This window comes from Paroedura picta, chromosome 10 (genome assembly GCF_049243985.1).
Source record: "Paroedura picta isolate Pp20150507F chromosome 10, Ppicta_v3.0, whole genome shotgun sequence".
In the NCBI taxonomy this organism is placed as follows: Eukaryota; Metazoa; Chordata; class Lepidosauria; order Squamata; family Gekkonidae; genus Paroedura; species Paroedura picta.
In genome coordinates, this window is record NC_135378.1 from 36,580,109 (window position 1) to 36,606,713 (window position 26,605).

Here is a 26,605-nt window from a genome sequence, read left to right on the forward strand (position 1 = left end):
GTCATATTTTAATAGAAGTTATTTGTAAAAGTTATTCGTAAAAGGCCCTTTCATTTAAGCATAAATCTGTGCAAAGGGAGAGGAGAGGTGGCGGAGGGGGTGGGGGGAGACTCCAAGCGTTATTCACATCTAGTCTTTTCCCCAACTTATTGCACCGCGTTGTAAACCCCAATTTCGAAATGCAAATGTCGGGGGTGGAGGAGCCCGGGGATCTTGGGCTCCTGAGTCCTGGCCCTCTTTCGGAAGCTCCCCTTCCTTTTTCAGATTAACCCAATGCAATACTAGGGGTAACAGCGCAGAAACCGAACGGTGAGCGCCAAGTCAGGCACATTTCGTGCGTCTCGAGGGCGACACTGGGCCCTTCAGTTGGCTGCACGAACACCCCTCACCCCACCGAGATCCTTGTCGAACTGGAGCGGCCAATTTTGTCGCGGAGGGAAGAAAATATTCCTCGAAGTCTTGTCCATCGCATGCAGTGGGGCGTCAAACTAGAGCTGACCCCCCCCCCCCGACTCGCCCCGGCGAGAGACGATGAGAGCCACCGAATTCAGGCCCGACCCCCAAAAGCCTCTTCGGTGTTTCCAAGCCTCCTGAAGTCGCCCGGCTAAAGACGAAGAATCCCGCAAGCGGCGCCTGCGGTCTGCAGGTGGCACGCGGCCACGCATGCGTAGTACTGGGAAGGAACCGTCCCTTCTCGTCTCCCGGGCGCCCGTTGCTTAGCGACGCGGGGCGGCCTTGGGCGGAGCGGCGGTTTGGGCGGCAGAGTCGCGGTTTGAACGAGGGCGGGCGCCTGGCGAGATGAAAGCCGGTGAATGGCCTGCGGGGGGCGATCGACGGAGGCAGCCCACTCAGTTCACTGATTCCTTGAGCCGGGGCTGTGTGGCTGCAGGGACCCGGGAATGCGACCACGGAGGCAGCCGCGCCAGGTGGAGGTGGGAGGACCAGGAGAAGACCTCGCCCTCCGTGCTGGCCTCTGAGCCGGGGACCCAGGGCGCAGGAGCCACAGGTGAAGCAGCTTTACACCGCGACAAACGCCCTGGAATGTTTTTTGGGGGAAGCGGGGGAGCCCCCCGACCCCTAGAGCGTATGTAGGGATGGGCTGTGACGTCATCGCAGCACCTGCTCCCTAGGCTGCGGGAGTCGTGACGTCATTGGGTCCCGCTCTATGAGCTAGGGAGGTGCCCCCCCCCCTTCCAGGCTCCCTTCCTCACGATGTGATATTTAACCTTAGCATATTTGCCCTTTTTTGAACAGTAGTTCGCTTCTCTAGCTATAGATTCATGGGGGTAGCCGTGTTGCTCTGAGTAGCATGACAAAGTTGGAACACCCGGGGGGCACTTTCAAGACCAGAGTTTGATTCAGGGTGTGAGCTTTCATGTGTATGCACACCTATTCGGCTACATTGAAATGGAAATTCCTAGACTACATAAATAAGGAGAAAGTAAATTAGTAAACAGCAGGCCGCCTCTGCTCATTGTGCAGCTGTCCTGGATCCAAAGTCCCCTTGCTGGCCTGCCTTATCTGGTGCTCCAGGACTCCCCAGGCCTTTCCCAAGTCTTCCACCCCTACTCTAAGCCTGCTTCAAGCTCCCCTTGCCTTCTGGGGGTTCCAAGTCCTCTGCAGGGGGTGTTGAGGTGCAGTCACACTCCTTACCCCTTCACAGCCTGCAGACCACCCTTGGTCATCTGGCTGGCCACATCATGCTCAATCAGCCTCCTCCTCCTCAAGTTCAATGCCATTTTCAGCTCCCATCTGTAGCCTCTGTACTGCCTCCCCAGCCTCTCCTCCCTTTCCTCTGGCTCCTGGCTCCTTTTTACCAATGTGGTTGGCCAGGGTGGGCCCTGCCCTCTTGTCACTGTCCGGGTCCCCCTTCCTCCCTGTTTCTTCCAGGTACATTTTGACACCATCCAGGCTCTGCAAGGCCAAACTAGCAGCCACATTGAGTAACTTGTTTATATTTAGAGGCCCCTCACAGCCTCAGGCCCTAACCTGTAATTTACTCAGCTTTTGCCTAAGTCCAGTTTTGTATAGCAGACAACTAGTGACCATTTCATAGTGCATGAGTGTGGAATTGAAATCATGCAAAGAGACATATTTGTATTGCCACTTACTCAGCAATGCTGCACCTCTGTGAAAACGCATTTGTGTTACCTTTTGAACCTGATATATGCTTTTAAAATTCATTTACTGAGGCATGCTATAGCATGGTCCCAATCCTCTCTCTGTAGCAACATTTTTCAGGCACAATCCTTCCACGTTTTTATACCTTATGGCCTCTTCTCTTTTCTGCACCACCACACATGTATACATCCATCTCTGTCCCCTTTTTCTCATCACATTCAGCATATTATCTGTCTTATCCCATCTTTTTCTTTTTACATCCCATAGCACTCTACTGTATCCCCCACTGTTAATGTTTTTTTGTCTGCTATCCATAGTGTTTGTTCTCAGTGTGCCTTCTTTCTATACATTTGGCACTTTCTTAATTGTCTGCCCCTCTACTCTTTGTCTTCTTTCTGTCTCTTCCCCTTTTCTGCTATCTCACCTCCTCCATTTACAGCCATTGGCAGTTTGAACACTGTTGTACAAACAATTGGCAATTTATTTTATTTATTACATTTGTATACTCCCCTACCCTAAGGCTCAGGGTGGTTTGCATAGACCTAAATAGAACAATATATCAAACTCTGTGATTATAATGAATAAAAGGTAACAGTAATAACAATAAACAAATAGCATTATAACATAGTGAACAATCAGAACCATGGTTGGTCATATCTGTCACATGGGTTCAAGAGAGGGAGGTTCAGGGGCCCAGTAGATGTTGTTTAGTTTTAGTTCCAGTCACCTCAACCGAATGCCTGGTGGAGGAGCTCCCTGTTTTAGTTCTGTTAGGGTCCTGATCTCCTCTGGGAGCTTGTTCCATCAGGTGAGGGCCAGGACAGAGAAGGCTCTGGCCCTGGTTGAGGTCAAGCAGACTTCCTTGGAGCCTCTCAGTTCAAACACTGAGAGACTCTTGAACTCAGCTGGCCCCATTTAGGGTCTGCTGAACAGCTGACTGTCCAGGAGAATGGAAAAACTGATGCCATCAGTAACCATGAGAAGCAGGACATGCAATGAAGATGTAGCATCTCAGCCATTACCTTTGGTAGCAATCAAAGTTTAATTAATTAATACTTGTATAGATGTTACATCTGCAGGGTTTGTTGCATTAATTTTTCAGATAAATTTGCTTCAGGAAAAAATGTTCAAGTCCAAGCCCAGTCAACATTAAAAGTAAGTTTTGGATACTTAGGTGATGTGTTTGTGATTATACCTGAATAACGGATGGCAAAGTAGAAGTTTATGGCTTCATTTATATTTGAACTTTACCAAAATTCTTGTGAATATTATCTTCTTGTTACATTGGCCCTGACCCAGAAATTGCAGCTGGTGCTAAATGCAGCCGCTCAGAACCTCAGAACCTCATAACCAACACAAGCTACATGTGTTGCCAGTTCAGCTTCAGATCAGAGTCAAGGTTTTAGTATTGACTTTTAAGGCCCTGTCTGGGTCCTGCATATCTGAGGGACCATCTCTCCCAGGTCTGATGGAGGGTGGCTGAGGTGTGGGTGAGGGCTTCATTAGCTGCTGACAGTAAATTGTTAATTTTAATGTTTTATACTGTTTTATTGATTGTTTTACTTTATTGTTGTGAATTGCTCTGAGCCGTTTGTGGTATACAAGCTGAATAATAAACAAATATTTTTAGGCAGCTTTTTTTGTTACCAAGTCCTGTCAGTCTAACAACAGCTTGATTTGCAGACATTAGCAGGTGCTATAACCTTTGTCTCCATTTGCTTAAAAAACTTCACCTATTGATTTATATTGCTTTGGTTGATTATGCTGGGTCAAGAGTTCTTAGCTGTGAAATGAAGCAGGCAAATCTACCATGTCTTCCTCCATTCAGTCTCCACTGAAATAAATAGGGTTTGCTCTGATACATTTCAGATTACAGGACACATCTAAGAAAAACTAAAATCAGCAGGGGAGTATCTTGCATGGACACAGTTTCTTTTGTCCAAGTATTGTCTCTGTCCAAGTAGATTCTGGAAGTCTTTGAAGTACTGCACAAATCTATAAACCCTTATTTAGCCAGATACAATCTGTAGGCTGGAAAATGCTAAATGTGTACACCATACTCAGTGATGATCTTGACAAACTGCCTTCATATCTTGGGGACAGGGGAAAACCAGTTTTCTCTCTCTTGAGCCTTAGTTCACATCAGGCAAATGGCTGAGAAAATTTGCTTCTTTTTAACATTTTGCTAAGAAATATTAGGACATACCTCAAGTGTAGTGCTTTTGTCTTTAAAGAAAATACATACTTCATCATTAGAATAAAAAATGAAGGTGGGTCTATTCCATCTGTTCTTCTGGCAGCACTTTTGAATCATCAGCTCCACACATATGCCAGTATGCTTACTGGCAGCAAAGCAGTGCACATAGTTTAGAATCTTATATATGTCATGCATAGGATGGAGTAAAAATGTCAGTTTCCGTAGATCTGTATATTTTTCAAGCATTCTCTCTGTGACTGTCAACATCTGCAGATCAGGGCCACACAAACACTAAGCATACTGAGGATAAAATGGAGAAGAAAATTCTTTATGGCATCCTGAACTCTTGTCAAGAAAAGCATGCTAAGAAAGTAATATATGTCCCAACTGTATTGGCCTGGATGACTCCATCTTTGCGGCTTGCTGGTGCCTAGTTGCCCTGAGTCCTGGGAGAGATCAGTATTAGCTACTTTTGGAGGAAACTTTCCCACTTTCATGCTTCTTAGTAGTGCTTATCTTCAAGGCCTGGGTTGTTTCTTCTCCCCACTGGAAGCCAGGTGCAAAATGGCCTGGCTCATCCAAGTGTCTGGGATAGCTTAATCATTCATTGGGCTTGCCACCAGCATCTGTGGTAGAAGATGTCTAGTTTTAGTTATGCTCTTAACTCAAGGTTTGGCTAAACTTGGTGGAGTATATGTGTGCATCGTGAGGCCAGCTGGCTGAAGCTTAGTTTGCATCTGCTTTGATAACTTTGATGGATCATTAAAGAGTTCCTTGTAAGTAAACCCAGATCTCTTGTGTCCGTTCTTTGTGAACTTTTGCAAACCTCTGGAGGCCCTGGCCAGAGTCCATAACACTAACAGCAGCTAGGATGCCCATTTAGAGAGAAGGATCTTGACAGTGCAATCCTAAGTGGTTATACCCTTCTTAAGCCCATTGCCTTCAATGGGCTTTGAAAGATATAACTATTTGGGTTTGTACTGTGAAACTTTTACAGCACACTGGCAATTTCTAGCTTTTCACTTCACAATTTGTATATAATGTAGGTTCTACAACTTCAGTTGGAATCATTTCAAGCCCTTCGACAACAGACTTTGCAGAATGTAAGCATGGTAAGAGCAAATTCTAAATATTCATAAAATAAAGAGTTAACTTTGGTCATGTTTAAGTGGGGAATATTTTTTTAATCCAAAGTTTATTGAAACCTTAAAGTAAACAGAGAAATCTCAACACTAGCTAGGAAATCCCTGTAATTCTTCTATGCTCACCTCTTCTGAAACATATTTTTTCCCATGGACCCCCCCCAAAAAAGAAGTAAACCTTGATTCCATTTTCCTCTCATCATACAGGTCACCTCTGTAAGGTCTCACAAACATGGGCGGCGGGGGGATCATAGGACTTCTCAATAACAAAAGGCCACACTAAGTCACCCTAAGACAAAGTTTGAGTCCAGTGGCACTTTTAAAAACCACATTTAATTCTGGGGATAAGCTTTCATGTGCATGCACATTTCATCAGATATCCTAAAACAGACAAAATCAAATATGTATAAAAAATCCTGACTGGCAACTATAGTTATCCACAGGCCACACATTCCCTTATCTCCCAAATGTCTTGCTGGCAATTTGAGACAACATTTCTCTTCCTATCTGTCTCTGCTGCTCTTCATGCTCTTTGGTCTATAAAATCCAGACCCTGCCACTGAAAGTGGGACAGCTTCTATCATGCTCACATTTCAGTGTCTCCTGACTTCAGCCTTCAGTGAAGGGAGGTTGAGACCAAAACATGCAAAACACAGAACATTCATCTTCTCACCAGTAGAGGTATATTGCTATTTTGTTGTTCCAAAAGGTTTTATTAATTATATTTGTTTGCATTGTTGTTTGTCACAGCTTTGTTTTCTGTGAAGTCATCAAGGTTGACACCCCTTTCCCAACTAATTTTCCTTGCCAGATTTCAGAGGGATAGATGGAAAGTTTCCAGTTCATGAGCCATTAGAGTAACATGACAGAAGCCAGGCACAGAACCCACCAAGAAGCCAGGCACAGGGAGATTAGTAGGCAAACGCGGACATTTGGCTATCAGAAAGGCAGAGGCACACACAGCTAGCCTTCTGAAAGCCCACTCTCATGTTGCTTCACATACCAGTTTCTCAAAAATATTGTGCTCTCAGAACTTCTTGTTGTAAGCACCTGCAGTGATACTCTGTTTCAAGAGAGCAGACACAAAGACAGAGCAAGCTGCAGTCTCTTAGTGGGGGCAAGAATTGCAGATAATTTTGCAGAAGGTTCTGGCTTCTGAATGCCAAACATTTTATTAAAAAGCAATTTATTCCTTGTTAACAGGTAGTAACAGGTAGTGCCATATATAATGCAAGATACCACAAATATTCAACAGGAAGTGGCAAAACAGGGTATTTAAAATTTCAAAGGACCCTTTTTCTATTTCCAAGAACTACTACCACCACCTGTGGTTATATAGTTGTTCCCCTTTCAAAGACAGCTATAGAGAAAATCCTCAGTGAACAAATATTTATTTTCTCAAGGTTTATTGTTAGAAATTTCTCTTCCATGGAGTAAATATTTTTGTGTCGACAGGCTGAGCATGACTGCTTATCCACTAGTACATTACCTAATAACAAATTGTGAGCTCCTAAAATTCTACTAAGTGTTGTATAAGCAGTTATTTGCTAAAACATCTTACAATCTGATCCATATTAGAGTAAGGGAGAAGGATAACCATCTTATTGCATATTTCTTCAGGTTCAGTCTGAAATCAGCGGGATACTTAATAAAAATATTGCTGATGTGAAACGGCCTGAATTTAATCCAGACCCTCTACTTTTGACCAGCACGCCTACCCACGTTGCTAAGGTAGGTTGTTTCCTTCTTACTGCCAAATGGGTATATATGCGAAAGTACATTTCCAGCTGTTAAGGTACTGCTGAGAATTACCAGTGCAATCCTACATAGAATTAGAGGTGGCTACACCCATTGGGAATAGTGACTCCTATTAAAGTCAGCGTTCAGGTCTATGGAACGTTACCTCTAAAGTCTTTTGAGGATCCAATACACCATCATGCCAAATCTGATTTCATATTGACCTAAACTTAGCCTACAGCTTCACAGAATTCACTTGTTCCAAGTTTTTACTCCTTTTTATCCTTTAAACCAGTGGTCCCAAACCCGCGGGCCACGAAGGCCTTGGCGCCGGGTCGCGGCTCCTTCTTCCCTCCCACCCCCCCCAAGCGTGAAGCTTGCCAGGCCGCGAGCAAATCGGCCGCCAAAGCAGCCGATTAGCTCGCGGCCCGGCAAGCTTCTTGTTTCGGGAGGGGAGGGAAGAGAAGCTTGCCGAGCCGCCAGCTAATCGGCCGCTTTGGCGGCCGATTTGCTGGCGGCCCGGAGGGGCCGGGAGGGGGAGCCGCGGCCGCCGGCATGGCGGCGGCACAAACGCGCATACACGGACTGCCGGGCGCAAATGCGCGTGTGCAGCAGTCCGCGCATGCGTGTTTGCGCTGGGCCCCCGGGACGCCCTCTCCCCCCGAAAGGTTGCGGACCGCTGCTTTAAACAAAGTAGAAATTATTATTTTTTTCTCCCTAGGTATGGTTATCCAAACACAGATATGTCTCAGTTTCATTGCTTTAATTTTCTTTTCCGAGATGGAAAGTATATATTATCAGGAATGGGGGGGGGGGGGGGCTCAGTAAAGTTTTTAAAGGGAAAACAGAACACCTGAGAAATGCAGCTCTGAGTATGGCAGTAACCCTCGGAATCCACCAGAGTCTTTGAACTTAAAAGAGCATAACTCTATTTAGGATTGGACTGCTAAGATAAGCAAATGGAAATAATAAATACCCACATTTCCTGCTTAAAAACTCTTCACTGCCACCTTCATTTTTTCTTCTATGTTTTATATTAAACTGCTGCTGGAAAATAAAATATGTACCAGATTTTCAAACTACACAGCTGGTGTAACCAATCTATGGTGCTGTGTTATGCCTCTTTCTATGTATTTTATTTGCTTGTTTTTATTTATATACCACCTTCCCTTGCTGCTCATTAGTGTTACTCATGAGTAACAATGTACAGATAAGTTTGGTAACTCTGTCAGCAATCTTAACATCAACCATCATAACATAACCTATCTTGTTCAGGTAACTATGTCAACAATCTTAACATCATCAACAATCGTAATATGACATAACATGTTCAGGTGTCATTTCATCTGTGTGAGCTTCTCTGGCTAGGAGGGGGTGGGTTGCCGGTAGATGTTGTCACTGGCCTCAACCAAATGCATGGCGGAAGAGCTCTATTTTGCAGGCCCTGTGGAACTGTGATAACTCGGATATGTGAAATAGTGAAGCTTCCAGAAGGATTATTATCTCTCTCTCTCTCTCTCTTTCTCCCCCCTCCTCAGCCTAGATGGCATCAAGAAGCATCACTTTTAAAGAACCAACGTCATCTTGATAAAGAGTTCAAGCAGTGTCCAGAAACCTGTCCCAACAAAACCTTTGGAGATCCAGTCACAGATAGAAATGTTCCATATCACCTTCTGTCAAAATATCAGTCAGTTGGAAAAGCTCAAGCTCCTGACCAAACTCCTAGAGAAAAAGCTATTATGACATTTAAAAATGAGCATGAATTGAAGAATGCTGCCAGCAGCATTTTTTCTCAACCTTGGGTTGGTTCTGAAACAAAAGCAAGTACTTCCTTTAGTGAAATTAAAAGCTATGGTGGCTCTAAAGATGACAGGGCCTTCTATACAGACGAGGATGAGCACGTGGTAGAGAGTGTGAGTTTTTCCTTCAGGGACAAGAGAGAGGACAATAGAAAGATTCCTAGGCATGAACGTCCATATACCTTTGAAGCTCAGAATACTTCCACTGTGTTGCATGGTAAAGACAATGATTCTGGTTATCTGTCAGAACTGGATCCCACCGAAAAAGCAATTGTTCTGCCAAATGAGGACTCTAAAATTAAGAGGACTTCTGAATTGGAGGATTCGGCAGATGAGTTGCATATTACCATGGTCTCTTTAAAAGAAAATGATCAGACTGCAGTACAATCAGACATTGAGAGTAAGAGCCAAAACAAAGATTTATTTGTTAAAAGTAACATGTTTCAGAAATTGCATTTTAATTTATTGCCCAAAACAGAAGATAAATCTTTTGTTCTGGAACACATAGAGGAAAGAAAAAAGAACAACCAACCACAACTGCTGGGCACAAAACAAGAGTTTCAGAAACAGAATGTTTTGGAATCCTGTGATATTGATGCTGGATCTGAGAGCTGTAAAAAAAGTGGATTGCTAGAAATACCTCCCAAAGAGCCTGAACCCCTCCAAAAAAGAGTGGTGGCTCTTCAGAGTGAAAACATAGATCTCAAGCAACAAGTGAAACCTCTGACTGATGTTATACAGTCTCTGACTGAGCAAAACTCAAAATATCAGAATCAAATTAAGGATTTGCATGATGAGAAAAGCAACATTCAAGAGAGGCTAGTGAAATCAGAGAAAGACTGCAAGGAATGCATTAAAGAAGTTAAAAAGTTGCTGAAGAAATGCAAGGAACTTGAACAGCAAAAGAGAACTCTGGAAGAAAAACAGAATCAGCTTTATGCTCAAAATCAACGAATAATGAGGGGCTTGGATGATTTTCAGAAGAGGGACCAGGAAGCCCATGAAAGTCTGGCTGCTCTCACACAAGAAAAGGGTGATCTTGTTGCAGCCTTAGAAACTTTGCAAAGTCAAATCTCGTCACTTCAAGAAGAGCGTAAAGGGTTAGAAGAAAAAGTAAGTCAGTTTACAGCAGAAAAGAATGCGCTTGAAAATGAGCTTGAAGAAAAACAGAAGGAAATACAGCAACTAAAAGAAAATGAAAAGACCAGGCAGTCTGATACGGAAACTATTCTTAGGAGGTCACAGTCACTTAAAGAGGAAAAAGTAAAACTTGAAAAGATTTTGCAGGAGTCAACTGATTTAAGAAAGGTCCTCCAGAAGGAGATTGAGGAAGCCCAGAGAGAGAAAGCTAACACCGAAGAAAAACTTCTGAATGAATGTAAAAACACAAGAATGGAAACTGGGATTTTAAAAACCAACTTGTCCAACATGGAAAGAGAGTGTGAGAGACTGTCAGTGGTGGTAGGTGGCATGACAGAAAGCAACTGGGTTCTTAAAAAGGAACTGCATGAATCCAAACAGGAAGTTTCAGAGTACAAAGCTAGAATAAGAAAACTAAGTGAGGAACTCTTGCTGATGGACAATGAAATGCGTTCCATGGAGAATGAAAGAGATGTACTGCAGTTTGAGGTGAATCGTCTTCATAGGAATAATGGTAGCCTAAGAGACCAAGTCACAGCTTTATTCAGTGAACGCTATAGGCCATGGTACAGTTCAAGAAGCAGAAGGCCAGATGGTGATTCCGCAAATCCCACTAAAATTTGTGAAGAAATGTCTAGTTTCCAGCATATTTCTGTAAAATATAACTCACCAGGTATGTTCTGCTTTTTGATATACAGAACTCAATTAATTCAAATCAATTTTATTTAATTTATATACCACCCCTCCCAGACCAGCCAGCTCGAGGCGGCTCACAACATTGCAATAAAAATACCAATACATATCCCATTGTCTTTTGCAAAGCAATGGGTTTGTTAGGGTTAAGGTTTGACACAAGATACTTAGGTTACAACCTCTAAATAAATCAGGGGGGCATCACGTGCCTGAAATGTCATGGTACAGTCTATCTATGTGAGAAAGGACTATGAGCATGAATGAAGCACTTATCCTTCCCTCAGCCTCCCAGTCTGGGTCTTATGAACATGAAGGCAGCCGTTACTTTTAATGGGAGCTCCAGGATCCCTTTCCATATACCCATTCAGATCTTCCCCCTTCTCAATGTAGCCCTGATCCACCAATTACTCTTGGAGTGGGAGAGGTCTTTTGTGCCTCAGAAGTCATGCTCTCCATTACTAGATGCTTAGGAATGTCCTGCATAGTGCAGGGGGTTGGACTAGATGACCCATGAGGTCCCTTCCAACTCTATGATTCTAGGGACATATGCTGAGAAATCAAAAAACTATAGTTAATCTTTCAGTGAAACTCAGACTTCTCCATATGACATGAATGTCTAGAGTTGCAGTGGTATGTTTTTTATTCAGTAAAAGATATAAATGTTGGGAAAAATTAAATAATCCTTTATTGGAAGGAAAGCACTCAATATTTTGCAAGTGTGACATTAGGCTTTGTTTGCCTTTTTTACAATTAATATAAATGAAGCGCTATCAGGATTAACTTCAGGTGCTTTTTGGATTGATTCATGGGGCATGATGATTGTATGAGTGGGTAGGGTACTATAAATGGTTTTATGCAGTGAATGCTTCCCATTAACTTCGTGTGTGTGAGTTCAAATGCGCACATGTGTATGTTTTGAATAAAATTGTCTTTTCTTTCAGGCAATTCCAGACAAACTACAACAATCTGTCCTTCAAAGAAACTGTAATAAACCTTTCTTCTTTGAAAACCATTTTTAAACTCCTTATCTAATTACTATCTTTTCCCCTTAAGCCCTCAAGAAACATTTGGAATGATTTTTCACATGTAATCAGTGATAATGAAACATCATATTTTTAAAACACACACACATTTTGCCCTTATATTTTGGTAGCATGCAAGCAAGACACTAGCATGAACAAGCAGGGGCATTGTCTTCATAACTGCATGAACTAAGACCATTACAATCACCTATATAAAACATCTTCCTTGAATGGAAGGATTTCTCATTGCTTCTGGAGGATGAGTTAGGTGAGAAGGTCTAAAATTTCCTTGTGATATTAAATTATATTAGGTGAATCTGGTGAACTGGTATAAAATTTGATCATGTCTATCCACAATATGCTCACTGCTATTTTAAATGCTTTATGGCTTGATCTTAACATTTACTGAGCTAACACTTACATTCTTAATATGGGAATATTGCAGCACATTTAACCTGCCGTACTGCACATAACCTGAGCACTTCCACTGATGCCCTGAATTCTGCTCCTGAGTTGTATGGGAATCAGTGAAAATCACTCTCCACCGACTGAAGTTCTCTGTAGGATTCAAATAATTGAACATTACAGAGATGTTGCTTTTGGTATTTGCTTTTTTCTAGAAGAGGAATACCACAGCAACATGTCTTTTCTAATGTAGGGTTCTATGTTCTCAACCCAGCATGGTGTAGTGGTTAGGAGTGATGCTCTCTAATCTGGAGAACTGGGTATAATTCCACACTTGTCCACATGAGGCCTGCTGGGTGACCTTAGGCCAGTTGTGGTTTTCTCAGAACTCTCTCAGTTTTACCTACCTCACATGACTGTTGTGGGGAGAAAAGAAGGTGATTGTAAGCTGCTTTGAGACTCCTTAGGGTACAGAAAAACTATAAAATCTAGCTTTTCTCTTCATCTTGTTCCTTTGATGATGGTACCCATAAGTAGGGATGGGCATGAACTGGTTCATGAGCCAAAACTCAACATCAACATAGCCCCCAAACCAGTGATCAAGGAAGGCACCTTCCCTGAATATTTACTGGACCTTTGTCCAATTCATTTGGGCTGTTCAGGCTATTTAAATTTAACAGCTGGGCAGGCCAGTCATTTAACCCATCCACTTCACTCACTTTCCAAATTCCCTTCCCCGCACCTCCAACCTCTGTAACAGCAATTTGGCAAATTCAAGACAGTTTTTACAGTGTAGTTGCTTGGCTGTAGCTAATCCAGCCAGGGTGTAAGAGGAAGACTTCTAGTTGTGACTATCAGTTGCATATGAATGCAAGTCAGAAAGGACCTATTCGTTAATCTGGTATGAAGATAGTAATAGAAATAACCATCAAGTCGCTGCTGATTTATGGTGATCTGGTAGAGTTTTCAGGGCAAGAGATGCTTAAAGGTGGTTTGCAGTTTCTTGCCTTTGTGTGAAAACCCTGGACTTCCTTGGTGATTTCCTGCCCCAAGTACAAACTTGCTTAGTTTCAGAGATCAGGCTAGCCTGGGGCATCCTGGTGCCAAGATATGAAATCAGTGTTTAATGGGAGGGTGCCACCTTAGTCCTATGGAAAAGGACGGAAGTTTTGCATCGCATGCTCTCCTTAGAACTTCCTTGTACACCAAGGTCAAAGGTAAGCAGCTGCCATAGTCCCCTTCCCCTGCTTGGAGCACTGCTGCATAGGGGAATCCTAATCAAGCAATGCATCAATAGATTGCACCATCTGCCTTGACACCTCTGACATAGATAATTGCATTCTCACAAAGTCAGCCTTTAAGGCATCTCCATTAACATGTATATTTGGGGAAAGGGAAAGGCCATTACACTGTCCTCCAGTGACTTTTTCAGGATTACTTTCCGCAGTATACTACTCTGTTCCTGCTTACCTGCAATACTTTCTCTTACACCACCACTTTTTGACGGGCTGCTTATTTAGATCTGATGCTATCCTAACAACTTTTTCCAAAATTTCCAATTTGCTAGAATGTGGCAGGATTGCTGAAATACGAAGGAAACTGGAAGAGGAGGAGCCCAGCAATGTCCGGCAGCATTACAGCACCCTTTCAGTCAGCTGCACCACATCTGTCATCAGGGAGTCGAGCTTTCACACTGCTGTCCAGAAGAAATACAGCACACTCTGCACAACAACTTAATGCTTTGTTGCAGGCTCTGCATACAAGTTTTGCTTGCACAACACACACACACATAATTTAGAGGCTAAGTATCTTCCCAGTCTCCCTGCTCAAGTAATATAGCAAGGAGCAGAGCTATCAGAAATTCAAGAACAAAGAAACTGGGAAGAGAAACATGTTTGAGGCTTGGATGGGGAAAACCAGCTCAACTGCAGAACTCATATCTAATATTTATAAAACTTCCTTACTATCCCCTTCCCTCATTTGCCTTGAATAGTTTGGGAAGTTATTCGTATATTATTACATTCTGAGAAGTATTTACCTGAGTTTTGTAGTCAGTATTACTGTTCAGTCAATGGAAAGGAAGTAACTCAGGAATAAAATGCATTTCTAACAAAATGCAAAACTTTAATGAATAAAAATACAAAACATTTTAAAAGAATCTGAATATTTAAGAGTTTAAGAGAATGGAATTTTCTTTGTTGTGCTATGTTTTCAAACATTAATGCTTTTCAGAACATTTATAGTCAGTAAAGGGAAAAACAATCCAGTAAAACGCATACATTTATCTAAGTATCTATTAACTAGAAGTAAGTACTAAATCCTCTTAAGAAACATTCAAGTTTGATTCAGTCTGGGTGACAAATGGCTTTAAAAAATCTTGACTTTGTTTACAGTGTAAAGAGTACATGTTTACTGTTGGTAATATATAGAGAATTTTATCTAACACATAACATATAAACATGTACCTAACAGCTTAAATACAATTTGCATCAAAATATCCATGTTTTATGACATTATTGGTAAATATCAATTTGCTTGTTTATATGTTGAAATACTGTCAGAAGTGGGATACAAGTGTGGTAAGGTGTTGCAATATTTGACCTATTTCAGCCACAGAAATTTCATTTATTTCAGGAGGCCCCTGAGTTGTTCAAATGCTATAGAACCGAGAAAAGATCATTCACCTTGTTTTTGCACAGCTAATATGTTGTCAGGTGTGGATCCTTATAATTTGTAACATTTAATGATCTGAAATATAAAGAAAATGTTATAAGAGTTACTTGAAGCATGGTTACTGTCTCAGAAATAATCCATAGATCTGTGGATTTAATCTTCACTTCCCTTAGGTAAGGTAAGGTATTGCTCTCCAAGCAATCTATAGGGTCTTATGTGGTAGTCAGTAGTACTGAGGCATTAAGCACTGCGTCCAGAAGTATCCAACTGTGATAAACAAGTGAATAGGGAACATTGTACAGCTTTTAGGGAGGGACCAGGAATAAGTGGTTGAGCATCTGCAGAAGGTCCTCTGGATTCAACTCCTAGTATTACCAGTTGAAAGGACCAGAGAGTACATGGTGGGAAAGACCTCAACCTTGGCAAGCCCCTGCCAGTGTGAGTAAATAATACAGACCTCAATAGACCAATGGTCTGATCTGGAATAAAGCAGCTGTAATGTAATATAATAGGATGTTTCCTGTTTACATAATAGCTGGAATCCTGGGAAGATCAAGTAACAGGCTGAAGCCTATCAACATCCTCCCAGCCTTGTCTAGTGTATAGCATAGTTAAAATGCTATCCAAATTAGAGGAAATTCCATTTCTGACCAACTCTTAAGATTGGCTTCTGGAAACACACATTACTTGCAATCCCTAGTCAGAAAGGCATCAGAAGGATGCTCCTTCCCGCTACCTCCCCCCACTTCCATTAAAGGTCATCTCACTTTACTAATAGTGCAATCCTAAAAAGAGTTACACTGCTCTAAGCCCATTGACTTCAGTGGATTGAGAAGGGACTAACTCTAGGATTCAACTGTGAGTTTTTATTAAGGATGTTGGCAGAAGAGACCTTTTGGGGTGGCAGATCTGATGAATTCGTAACTTAGACCAAAGCATGCAGCCACATTAGATGCTGCTGCTATATGGTACAGTCACACTGATTGCTCTTATGTGGTACACCACTGATGTGCACTTTTTCCCACCTTTTAGATGCTTGCACTGGCACAGAAAACAGAACAATCTATGCACTAAACTTATTGAATTTTAGAATGTAGCTGCAATTAGACCATGAGTTGTGATCTGAAAGATAAAGAAACCTCCCCAGCTCTCTCTTTTTACAGTGTGAGGCAGGCAGGAGAAACAGGCAGCTACCATCATGACTAGCTGGGCTGAGTTTTGCGAGGCAGACTACAAGTTTTGTGGATCTGGCGCACCACAGTGCTTGCCCCTGTGTGAGTTGCAAAGCAGGATTAATTATTTTAGGAAATAATTTCAATTTAATTTGAGCCGGGAAGTTTTCAGTGGAACGGCTTAATCATGGAATGTATCATGTAAGAATACATTGGAATACCCTGGAATGTACTCAGATTACATTTCCTTCATTGTGCAGTAAAGCAAGGGAGAGCATCTACCACTCGGATGAAAGGATTTGAGCCCTTGACTTAACTGGCAAGAAATGTAGACCTATATAAGAAGTCATACTTACTTTTCAACATTGGCCGCCATGATACTTCTTACTGGTCTGCTCCTTGTCATAGAAGAAGAATTAAATATGCGTCCTTGTTTGTTGGTCGTGAGAGGTTTAGGCACCTTCACTACATATGGGTCTGAGGAATACGCCGGAAAAGGGTCAAATGTGCCTGCTTTCATGCCACCTGGCTAGAAGGACAAATAAACATTAACAGTTGCAGGGCACTGGTTACAAATACTTAGTTAATGCAAACAGCATTCAGGTCTTTGAGGAGGATGAAAGACTCAAAGAAAAGGCCATAGCATAAAATGGCTGCTTTCTGCCTCTTCCACTCACACTTTGTGTTTGGGGAGCTCAAAGGCAATTTTGCCTCTTTCCCCCGTTACCCAAACAAATAGCAGGCATGTTTAGCAATTTGTTTTAAAGTTATTTCTAAGGTGAAGTAATTTAATACCTTCATTTCATCCCTGAGTTTTTATTGTCTAAGCTAGTCCATATTGTTGAATAATTCTTTTATAGCACCATTTGCTCCAAGATGGCTTGCAGCATTTATAATCACACCTTCTCTCAAGCTGTTTCCATGGAGATTTTGTTCCATGGCCCCTCTTCCACTGCCCCACTACCAAGACTGATGCAGGCTTATTCCCCCCTTACCTAGAATATTCTCATGCAATTATCGATCTTCTGGATTTTCCCTAGCTTTGCTGCATCCCCCATCCCACATAATGCTTTTGCAAGAGTTGTATTTATCAATTATGTTTTATTATGCAGTTATTTATTTCTTACATTTCTTGTGGCTTGAGCCCTCCCTTGCGGTTCAAGGCAGTTCACAAGGAACATGAAACTAATAATACATATATAATATGGTAACTGCATCAGTCAACTACATCAATCAAGCAACAGTAATATCACACAGAACATTTATTATTTATCAATTCTATCCTAACCCTATATATTGGTCAAATGGAGGGGGGGAGAATTCTGGAGGCCCCATAGTTGTCAGTTTCATTGGCCTCAACCAAACACTTGGTGGAGGAGTTCCCTTTTGCAGGCCCTGCAGAACTGTCAGGGCCTGGATCTCCCCTGGGAGCTTGTTCAACCAAGTGGGGGCCAGGATAGAGAACGCCCTGGTCCTGGTTGAAGCCAGATGTGTTTCTTTTGGGACAGGGATCATTGGAATTGGCTTAGGGTAACACTCTTTGAGAGGTGTAGGCAGAGAGACGGTCCCTCAGGTACATCTGTCCCAGACTGCGAATTGCCTTAAAGGTAATTACCAAGACCTTAAGTTTACTCAGTAACTCCATCAGCTCAAACAAAATTTATCACTTAGCCAATGTATTCAGAGTGCATCCTATCTGCATGGGTAAGAAATATAGGCTAATCTGGTACATTTATGTCTCTCTTTTGGCCATTAAAATCAGAAGGACCATCTTAAAACTGGAACATCAATAAATTCTTTCACCACTCAAGCCCTGACACAGACAGAAGCTGGTCTTTCTACTGTAAGAGGGGGAAATTGACATTTTATCATATATGGTACATTTGTGATGCGCTAGACCATTTGTGGGCTCAAGTACATGCTGACATTTCTAAAATAACAAACCAGTTACTAACTTCTGGTCTTTGTATCCCTCTTGAGGAAAGTATACAACCTGTCACTAATATACAGCTAGGAATGGCATGAAGCAGTTCAATTTTGGGCAGTTCATGCTTGACAAACTGAAGTTCCAGCATGAACTTTCCACAAACTTTAAAGCAGTTCATAGAGGTTCATGCTAATAATGAATGCACTTGCGGACAATCTCCGCTCAAACACAATGTTTACCAAAATTCAAAGCAATAGAGATCTGAATTTTCCCAATGTGGAAACACTATTGTTAGTTTTAAATTTCAAGAGGGCCCCCCACCCTTTACCAGGGTTCCTTTGTGTTTAATTCCCATTTTCTTGCACAGTTTGCAAAATCTTATCTCCATGGGTTGGATTTCTAACTCTGTGCTTTGAGATCAGACTTTTTAACCATAAAATGCTTGTGTCACTGCATTCTGCTGGGCACTCTGATTCTTGTGGTACTGCTGGGCACTCTGTACATTGTACTGGATCTTCTGAGCTCACAAAAATACTTTCTTCCCCCCTCGGCTTGGATTGTGATTGAGTTGGCATTGCCACATAGGCCATGGGTTCTTCTGGGTACATTGGTTCTGCCAGCCTTCCCCCCTAATTGGATTGTGATTCTGTAGATATCAATCCTGTTGAGCTGGCATTGCCCCAATGGCAATGATTCTGCTGGGCAGAAGGATATTGCACTGTTTCTGTTGGGTTTGATTGTGTTCTTGTGGGCTTACTGCCCTTGCTTTTGCTGTTTTTCTCCTCCACTGAAAACACGGAGGGGACTCAGACCCTGTAAATCCAATCCTCACCAAACTTGGATGGGGCAAGTAGAGTCGAGTCAGCCAAAGATTCCCTGCAGGTTTGGTGTTTCTAACATGCCGGAGAGGCTCCTACCGTGTGACAAATCAAACCAGTTCATTTGGCTCTTAAAAGCTTGTGACAGTTTGTGACTCATGAACTGGGCACACCGTGAACTACATTTTCCCAGTTCATGCCCATCCCTATACAGAACATGTGGTGTAGTGGTTAGAGTGTTGGAATAGCATCTAGGAGACCCAGGTATGAATCTTCCTTGTGCCAAGGAAACTCAGTGAGTGACCTAGGGCCTAGTGTTCCTCACCAGATTGCTGTGAGGATAAAGGCAGACAAAGAGAACCATGTAAGCAGCTTAGGGTCCCTGCTAGCATGCTGCTTTGATAGAAAAGCTTAGATATCAAAGTAGACTGGTTAAAAATTTAACCAAGCTGGATTTTTTAATTATAAAATAGTATCCCTTTATTTCTTTTGTGTATTGATATTCTCCTGATTTCAAACCATCACCCCAGACAGGTAAAATTATTACTCTGCTTGTAACTGAAATAACTGATTTGAACAATAACATTTTTCAGTTTACATTTTGAAACAAGCAATCAATACTCGTTAATAATTGTTTTATTTGCCTAGCTAAACAGGAAGACAATGGCAATGTTAAAAACAAGCCTTAAAAATATTTGGTTTCCTACGAGATAAAGGAAGAATAGATTTGGCTGACATTTTTGGGAACAATCTTACCTTCTTTCCTGGAGAACTTGGCTTAAAGGCAATTCGAATTTGTACTTGTGGGGGTTCTTTCTTTGGTGCTGCCATCGGTCCTTCATCATGGTAAGGATTTATGTCAAAATACTCCCGGGGATAAAGGTTCAGTTTGAAAGGCCCACCTTTCAACAGCCGATGGTGTTCTTCAGACATTTTCTATGAAAACCGCAGGGTGAGGGGATTACATGACATGCATTCAATTCAGATTAGTTTTACTGGGGGAAGCAATCTGAAAAGAGGTTATATTTGATAGTAAATGATAGGAAGTGGGTGGATGTACCAGACTGTTAATGCAAAATGCGTGCCATGAGCATCCCAAGGGAAGAGCTGCAGAAAGCAAGTAACAGAGGAGGAGGAGAACTTGCAGACCTCACACTTGTACCTCCTTGCCACAGTTTCACATGGGATAGCATCCTACACTAGGGAAAGGACATGTACTTCTGAAACAGTAGGGACAGCACTGAAAGCATGGCTGGATTTTCCCCTTCCCCCTGTTATCAGTGTCCTCTTAACCAAAACACTTCAGCTTAGCATTACAAGTGGATGCCTTCCAGCAATTCTCTGCTGTGATTCTGCAAATATATCAAACAACAGTCATACCCTGTTCTTTAGGAATCATAGAATTCATTCGTCCATTAACCTTTACTGGCATTCCACAAAGAATTCATGTACAACAATGCAGGTATAGTCAGGTAAGATCTAATCTTTTTGTGGAGGCATACTGTCATTAAACAGAAATAATCCAAGAGACTTTTACCTTATAAGTTATTCTTCCTATGTCATATAGTTCAACTGAATGAGAGTACTGTTTACCTATTGTAATATTTGGATACCTGGGTAAAGAAAATGAAACAGCGGTTGATGCCAATATTTGACAGTTTTCAAAGTTTAAAAAATAGATTACAAGCCGCAGTTTAGTAAATGCAATGGTTTACCCATAGCCAGTTCCTTTCTTTCCTGGATTGGTGTACAGATTCTTCCCAGGTGGCACATAAATGAGTTTGTCTTTCCTTAGTGAACTAAAGAAGGTGCATGGACCACCGATGGTTCCATAATAGGTTCCTATACCACAACTGAGAGAAAAAACATTATTTCTTTGCTGCATGTGCTATCCACTGAACTGCTAGATTGCTTATGTTAGAAATTAGAACTGAAATAATCAGCATTAGGATATAGAAAATTATGTGGATTTCTGCATAGGCCAACCTTTGGCTGATTACAGTTCATCATTATTTTGGTCAATATTTTAGGGACATTTTCTTTGTTAATGATGGAAGAACAAACAGACTATAGAAGACCAGAGATTCATTCTTTGTCAGTCATGGAGCAGTGTCTAAATTATTCTAGGGAAATGAAAAGCTACAGCTATCCCATTCTTGTTGTTTTGTCTTTCTTTCATTTTCTGTTTCTTTCACATGCTAAACTTTCACAGATGAATTCTCAGATTATATCAACCCAAATGGAAATATCCATTTACAAGTATGCAAACAGAAATGAGGGATTTAAGAAAGCTGCCAGAAACATATCTAAAAATGAGTTTGGGAGGGGTGTGTTTGTTCTATCGGAACATGCACTAGCAGGGTAGAAAATATTTGCCCTATCTTCATCTGTATTCCCTCACTACTGGATGAGGAGATCCCAGAGAAAAAGAAGCTAGCAGATGGATAAGAATGGTCTTCAAGATACCAAAAGATGGTTTTGGACAAGCCTAGGAAGATGGTTACCAAGGTTGGGGTTGTGAATTCGGGGTACAGAAGAACAGTTGAGGCCAGGACTACTTCAAGGTGTTTGGTTCTTCCCAGCAAGACAAACATACATCTTTTCCTTGGTTCATGCAACACTGGAAGGGGTCCAAGCCAAGTCTCTGTGGCAACACTTGGCTGGAACCTGGCCAGCAATAGCATAGACCCAGGAGCTGATGCCAGTCACTGATTGTGCAAGCCCTGTAGCTGGAAAGCAGCCAGGTCCCTGCAGTCCATCAGTGCCCCCTCAAAAAGTTGGCTTAGCTGCATAACCAGCCCTAGTCAAGGCAGTAAAGGAGAAGTGGTGAGAGCTGGCAATGCTTATGGGGAAAGAAGTAAAAGGGGAATAAAAACAGGTTTCTCCAGGATGGTGAAAGCAGCATAATTGTGCTTCTTGAAATTCTTAGGAATATACTTTGTTATTTAGTTTACTTAATCAAGAAATATCCAGTGACACTTCTCTAATATTCTTCTCTGTCTCCTCTTTCTCATAAATGTCTTATGATGTGACAAAATCAAGATCCAACCGTAAGAAATGCTACCACAGAAAAATAGTGCTGTATTTCTTGTTACGGTGTATAGATTTCCCCTACACAGATTATGTGTGTATGTGTTAGAATAGGCAACTAGAAAAAAACACAGCAAAAAGTCATCTCCTGGTGGCTTCTCCTAGCATAAGTTAATTGTTCCTATCCTAATGTGCTCTCAGGCTTAAGAAATACACGGTGCAGGAAAGTTTTATTTTGACTTCCAACACTGCCTAAACCTACATTCTTGCAGGACCTCCCACCTCTGTGCCCATCCAAACATTTATTATTGTTTTTATTTGCATCATTTATCACTTGGACTTTCTCACTTGGACTCAGGGTGGATTACTCAAAGTGATTAAATGCAATCCACAGGACAGGGTATTCAATAAATAGGTCTAGGATCGTAGAACCAAGCAGAAATTTAAAAACAGAACGGAAGACATGGCGCAATAAATTATACAAGAATTATACAAGTGTACCCCTTTGTCCACGATCCAGAGCCCCATGAGCATGACCTTTATGAGAAAGAAATATGCATCCATGGGAATCTTACATTTACAGTGGCTGACCATTCCCTTCTCATAGAAGAAAATACTTTTGACTTGGGTGCAGAGAGTGTCAGTGGCATCAGAGACTTCCTTTAAAAATTAGGAATAAATAGTTTGATTCAGCAGGAATTTTTTTTAAACCCTATTGTCAGCTTTTTACAGAGACCAAAAAACAACTTTCACACCTCTTCCCCTGAACTTACGGCATTTTCTCTCCATTACTGGGCAGGAAAGGTTTGCTCAAGTTTTTCTTGGATTCTGCCATTCGATATCTTCTCCGTAGCTGAACGGGGTTTGAGTAACTTTCGCCTTCAAAAATTCTTCCGTACGCTGGGTCAAAGTAACCCGCCTGGAGAGCGGACTTCTCTTTGCTACCCCCTGGCAGCATCTGCCTGTTCTTGCTTGCAGCTTCGTTAAAAGGGCCTTGAAAATGAGTAGGTGCTGCTGTCACTAGTGGCCCTGCACTCCCCCTGGCTTTTGCTTATCATTATGGATTTGTGCATCTCTACATCCTCACTTCCTGATCTCAGACATTCCCCCCAGACTGAAGGAGGCTTCAAGTTGCATCCTGCTGCTACTCAACTGTCGGGAAGGCCAGAGAGAAGCACATGGTCCATTATTCCTTGGAGTATTAGGAAACTGCAGTTGGTCCAAAGCAACCCCCCCCAACAAAGCCATGTAATTTGATCAGGTTACCAACCAAAAGGGACCAAAGCAAAGTGCAAGCTTCTAAGTTCTCCAAAATTTTGCACACTCTTTTGTGTCATTTTGTTTGGTCCTAATAAAAGTTATTACACGGCTTCTGTTTTTGGATTCTCCTTTTGGTGTTTCCAAAAAACAGTTTCCAGGAATAGCTCTTTACTACCACCCCAGACGGCCCATAGCTTGAATGTTTCTGGATCTTCGATCCAGATAAAAATACAGAATAATTTGCTGGATGGGACCCAAAATGCATAAGCAGCCAGATTTGAACCAGTTCCTGTGACTGCTATCAGCAACACTACATGACAAAAGAGGCAGTTGTGTGCAAAATTAATCATCTATGGAAATTACCAGCACAATTAGCTGTACACAATGGCAAAAAGTTTTGAGAGCACAGACTGCAGTCACAGAATTTGAGAGATGACTCTGTAAGGACAAAAAACATTTCCTCATCACAGAGTCCGTAGGTCAAAATGGGCTTGGGTGGAATTGCTGGTAAGATATCTACTAAGAGAACCTGGGCTCAATTGAAGGCTACTGCCGTTTTATGTAACATGTTTGTCATAATGACTTATGTTGGAATTAAACCCAGGCACTTTTGCAAAGGAAAGTCACCAGAGGGAAAGGGCCTAGCTCACCAAAACTGTAGGGGGCACAGCAACAGTACAGAGCTATAGTAGCATCTTTCCTGTAGCAGAGTATATAAGCCTATTCTGCCTACCAGGCCCAATCCCCTGACAATGTGTCAGGCTCAAAGCTTGCACCAGTGTGGCTGGCCTAGTGTGATGGTATATTGAGACTTTTTCCAGCCTTCTGTTCATGCAGTTCTTTGTTGTATCAGGCAACGAAGGCATGGGCAGCTCTATGATGTCAATTTATGCTTCAATATCAGCAAAACATCCTAATAAAACTGGTTTATCCTACCAGTTTCTCTGCTTGACTTTGCCTACTTCTCCTCCTGACTGCAGCCCTTGTTCTATGTGATTTTCATTCAATTGAGATCCATGATCATCTGTCATAGATGTCCATTTTGGGAATACCTGACAACTCTTGACTTATACATACTGGTAGCTACAAAGTTACAAGACTCCACCGTAGGCTGTTGCTGGTCAAAATGAGCCCCCTCCTCCTCAATTTCCTAGCTCAACTTTTATTTATTTATTTATTTATTTATTTATTTATTTATTTATTTATTTATTTATTTATACTTATATACCGCTGCTCTCGCATGTCTCACAGCGGTTTACAAGATCAATAAAATACAATAAAATCCCCTAAAATACCTCCTAAAACATAAGAGAATAATAACATGAGATGGCGGACAGTAAAATATCAGCCCATTCCCCCGTTCAGCATGGGTCAAACTCTCTCTCTACCTGGGAGCAAGGAACTCCTTTACGAGTTCATCTATTGACATTGAGTCTGCATGTTTATTTGCCACTGAAGGATCATACATGAAGCAATCTTCAAAAAATAATTAAAATATGATTGCTTAATGTTTAAAATATTGTTAACCATTTTTTACAAATTGTTTCAATAAACCAGAAAAAAATAATTAAAAGCATAAAACAGCTGTATTGCACAGTGATGAAAATATCAGAGGAAGTATACTTACGGTCAAAGCGTGAGACATACTTATCCCCAATTGTAACATATTCCATTTCACTAAAGAGGCCAATCCTCTCCATATCTGTTTTCCCTTCTGAAGGCATGGCTGATACTGTGTGGTAACCAATCACGCTAGCAAATGGGCAGACACGTTATGATCCCTAGAAAGAAGGCTCAGAATCAAAACACAGATTTCAGTCGTCAGCCTACATAATCCACAACAGTAATATGATCAACAAGCCAAAATAAAGCATTTTACCAGGATAGCTGAGATATGAATCAAAAGGTAGCTTTCAGCCAATGGTACTCCACTAATCTTGAGAGCCACATTGGGAATTCAAAGAGCCACACAGCTACTGCATCTTCCCCCAATACAACTATAAACCAATCATTTTTATTACCAGTACACCTGTGAGCATGATGGGTTGTCTTCCCCACTACTGTTCAACCTTCCCCAGTGCTTGTGTCTCTGGAGTGAGGTGAAGGGCTTGAAAGCAGGAGCTGGGAAACAAAACAACATACATGCGCTTGAGTTCTTCAGGAACTTTTTTTGTTATTAGCCTGGACGTAAAAAAAATCAATACTTTCCTGTGTTGTTAAGTAGTATTATCGTTATATCTTTAAAATATACCTTTCCCCTGCCAAGTTTCAATAAACAGTTTAGAATTCAAGCGTGTAACATACAAGACAACCCTAACATTTAAAGCTTCTGCTGACTGACTAGCTATTTCTTTATGAACTGTAATTATAGTACGTTGTACTGGAAGAAAGACACAGCACAGATTACAAAATCAAAACCAAATAGTCTTAAAGTGACTGATTTGCCTGATTTATCAATTACTACTTGCTCTTTAATGGCTGGAATCAACAAGCGAGACATGTTCAGGACTTTAATATATGCCTTCTGTGGATCCAAAAGCTCTGAAAAAGGATAATCTTAATGTTATTTATTACTGTTTACTGAATGATATTACCTGCCTTGAGCCTCATGGGAAGGGTGGCTTATAAAACTAAAGATGATTATGATTGGAAGTTCTACGTTTTTAACAGTTTTAGGATATTTTTATTGTTATTTATGATGATATTACTGACTTACATTACCCACTCTGAGCCTTACAGGAAGGATTCTTATTGTTGCTGTTATTATTATTAGATCTAAAATGTTTTAACTATTTTATGATATTTTAATGTTCTTGATATTACTGACTGATGTTACTCGCTCTGAGACTCACAGGAAGGATGAGTTATGAAAATAAAGATTATCATCATCAACAACATTATTGCAAGTGCTTAAATGTTTTAACTGTTTTAGGATATTTTTAATGTTATTCATGTCTCTTTACTGACTAATATTACCCTCCTTAAGCCTCATAAGAAGAGTGAGTTATAAAAATAAAGATGATGAAGATGTTGATTGGCTTAGCCTCACAAGGTTGTTGTGAGGACAGAGCAAAGAATGATGTCGTAAGCCACCTCGTGAAATATAACTATATCGACAGAAGATAAACATTAATGCACATCCCACATTTCAGAGCTGATTCCTACACTCTAGGGCCAAGGTGCGGCGGGGTTAGGGAACGGACAGACCTGCCAAAGAGCTCCCCCAGTCCGCGCAGAAGAATCCACTCACCCCTTCCTCTTCCGCAGCAGGAGCGCGTGCAGGGGGTCCCCAGGCCGCCGCCTCCCTCCCAGTCGCTTCTCCGGCCGGGACATCTCGCCCGGACAGAGGGTTTGTTGACGCCAAGTTGCCCTGGATTCGGAAAAGCCCAACCTGTGAATGAAGAGGGGATTTCTACGCCCCCCCCCCGTGAATACTTGGTATACCCCAGCAGAAGAGCGAGGCGCGGCG

At 41.7% G+C, this 26,605-nt stretch overlaps 2 protein-coding genes across 6 annotated transcripts; one reads left to right on the plus strand and one right to left on the minus strand.

Moving 5' to 3' along the window:
• The first annotated feature begins 709 nt into the window (after positions 1–709).
• Positions 710–14,410, plus strand: CCDC110 (coiled-coil domain containing 110). Of its 2 annotated transcripts, none has more exons than XM_077302228.1 (6): positions 710–1,006; positions 3,224–3,276; positions 5,365–5,430; positions 7,081–7,191; positions 8,736–10,809; positions 13,824–14,410. In XM_077302228.1, the coding sequence occupies exons 1-6, from the start codon at positions 799–801 to the stop codon at positions 13,991–13,993; spliced, it is 2,682 nt and encodes an 893-aa protein (XP_077158343.1). In that variant the 5' UTR covers positions 710–798; the 3' UTR covers positions 13,994–14,410. The 2 variants fall into 2 exon arrangements, with proteins under 2 accessions (XP_077158343.1, XP_077158344.1); XM_077302229.1 differs by lacking the exon at positions 13,824–14,410 and adding an exon at positions 11,771–12,023.
• CFAP96 (cilia and flagella associated protein 96) lies at positions 14,344–26,528 on the minus strand. 4 transcript variants are annotated; one of them, XM_077302235.1, is made up of 9 exons: positions 26,387–26,528; positions 25,166–25,257; positions 24,764–24,917; positions 22,650–22,869; positions 20,562–20,699; positions 20,384–20,459; positions 19,603–19,782; positions 16,458–16,630; positions 14,344–15,004 (listed from the first exon to the last, which is right to left on the minus strand). In XM_077302235.1, the coding sequence occupies exons 3-9, from the start codon at positions 24,858–24,860 to the stop codon at positions 14,956–14,958; spliced, it is 933 nt and encodes a 310-aa protein (XP_077158350.1). In that variant the 5' UTR covers positions 24,861–24,917; positions 25,166–25,257; positions 26,387–26,528; the 3' UTR covers positions 14,344–14,955. The 4 variants fall into 4 exon arrangements, with proteins under 4 accessions (XP_077158350.1, XP_077158351.1, XP_077158349.1 ...); XM_077302236.1 differs by having other exon boundaries at positions 24,764–24,929; XM_077302234.1 differs by having other exon boundaries at positions 24,764–24,929; positions 25,158–25,257.
• Positions 26,529–26,605: the final 77 nt, after the last annotated feature.